Below are 1,637 nucleotides of genomic sequence, written 5' to 3'. Positions count from 1 at the left end.
ACTAGTAGTGGCCCAACTACAATTTAGTATACTCCACAAGTAGGTAATTGTATCATTACAGACCACTTTTTTTATTTATATATATATTAACTCAAATAATATTATCCTTCCCTTTTCTTTTTCCCCCTTATTTTCCTCTTTTCCTTTCATTTTCCTCCCCCACAAAAAACCATATAAATAGCCAAACATCCCCTCCACTCTCAACTCCAAAATCCCATTACCCCTCCCCCACCAAAAAAAAAATCTTGAATTTTCTCTTCACCATGGGAACTTACAAAGCTTTCTTGATTTTCTTCCTCAATTTTCTTCATCTATCAATAGCCAAAAATCTCCAAGAAAACAACACCCTTTCACTTTCTTTCCCTCTTACAACAACCCCTTTATCTCAAAATTCAACTGTGAAATCAAATTATTTATTTTCATCTAAAGCCATGACAAATAATATCCCATCTTTGAACTATAAATCAAATTTCAAATATTCAATGGCTCTTATTGTTACACTTCCTATAGGGACACCTCCACAAGATCAACAAATGGTTTTAGATACTGGTAGTCAACTTTCTTGGATTCAATGTAACAAAAAATTACCTAAAAGAACACCTCCAACAACGTTTGATCCATCTTTATCGTCCTCTTTTTCCGTTTTACCTTGTAACCATCCTCTATGTAAACCGCGAATTCCTGATTTTACCCTTCCAACATCGTGTGACCAAAATCGTCTTTGTCACTACTCTTACTTCTATGCTGATGGTACTTTAGCTGAGGGTAATCTTGTACGAGAAAAAATTACGTTTCCAAATTCCCAAACTACCCCTCCTTTGATCCTAGGTTGCGCGACCGAGTCGAGCGATGCGGAGGGTATTTTGGGAATGAATCTTGGGAGGTACTCATTTGTCTCACAAGCTAAGGTGCAAAAATTCTCTTATTGTGTGCCACGTAAGCAAGGTAATAAAATAATGCCAAGTGGAACATTTTACCTAGGTCAAAATCCCAATTCACATATGTTCCAATACATAAATCTTTTGACTTTTCCTCAAAGTCAACGCATGCCTAATATGGATCCCCTAGCTTACACTCTTGGTATGGTGGGGATAAAAATTGGCGGGAAAAAGTTGAATATCTCCGAAAAGGTTTTCCGGCCGAACGCTGGTGGTTCAGGACAAACGATGATCGATTCAGGCACCCAATACACGTTCCTGGTTGAGGAGGCGTATAGTAAAGTTCGTGATGAAGTTGTTAGGTTAGTAGGTCCGAAATTGAAGAAGGGGTATGTTTTTGGAGAATCGCTCGATATGTGCTTCGATGCTATAAATTCAGTACAAGTTGGTCAAGTGATAGGTGATATGACGTTGGAATTTGAAAATGGAGTTGAAATCTTGATCAATAAAGAGAATGTGTTGGATGATGTAGGTGGAGGAGTTCATTGTGTGGGGATTGGAAGATCACAATCACTTGGAATTGCAAGTAATATTATTGGTAATTTTCATCAACAAAATTTGTGGGTTGAATTTGATTTGAGTAATAAAAGAGTTGGTTTTGGTAAAGTAGAGTGTAAGTAGGGTACTAGACTAGTGTTAGTGAGTAGTTGTTGTCACATATTATTGGTGCTTTGTTTTGAGTACATATTTTAATTTAAA

At 36.8% G+C, this 1,637-nt stretch overlaps 1 protein-coding gene across 1 annotated transcript; it reads left to right on the top strand.

The window, feature by feature from the left end:
* The first annotated feature begins 206 nt into the window (after positions 1-206).
* LOC125844491 (aspartic proteinase PCS1) lies at positions 207-1,637 on the top strand. The gene has a single exon (XM_049523801.1). It carries the CDS (start codon positions 264-266, stop codon positions 1,557-1,559), a length of 1,296 nt encoding a protein of 431 aa, XP_049379758.1. The 5' UTR covers positions 207-263; the 3' UTR covers positions 1,560-1,637.

The sequence above is a fragment of the Solanum stenotomum genome, chromosome 11 (genome assembly GCF_019186545.1).
Source record: "Solanum stenotomum isolate F172 chromosome 11, ASM1918654v1, whole genome shotgun sequence".
Lineage (NCBI taxonomy): Eukaryota > Viridiplantae > Streptophyta > Magnoliopsida > Solanales > Solanaceae > Solanum > Solanum stenotomum.
This window is presented reverse-complemented; position numbering and strand designations above follow the sequence as displayed.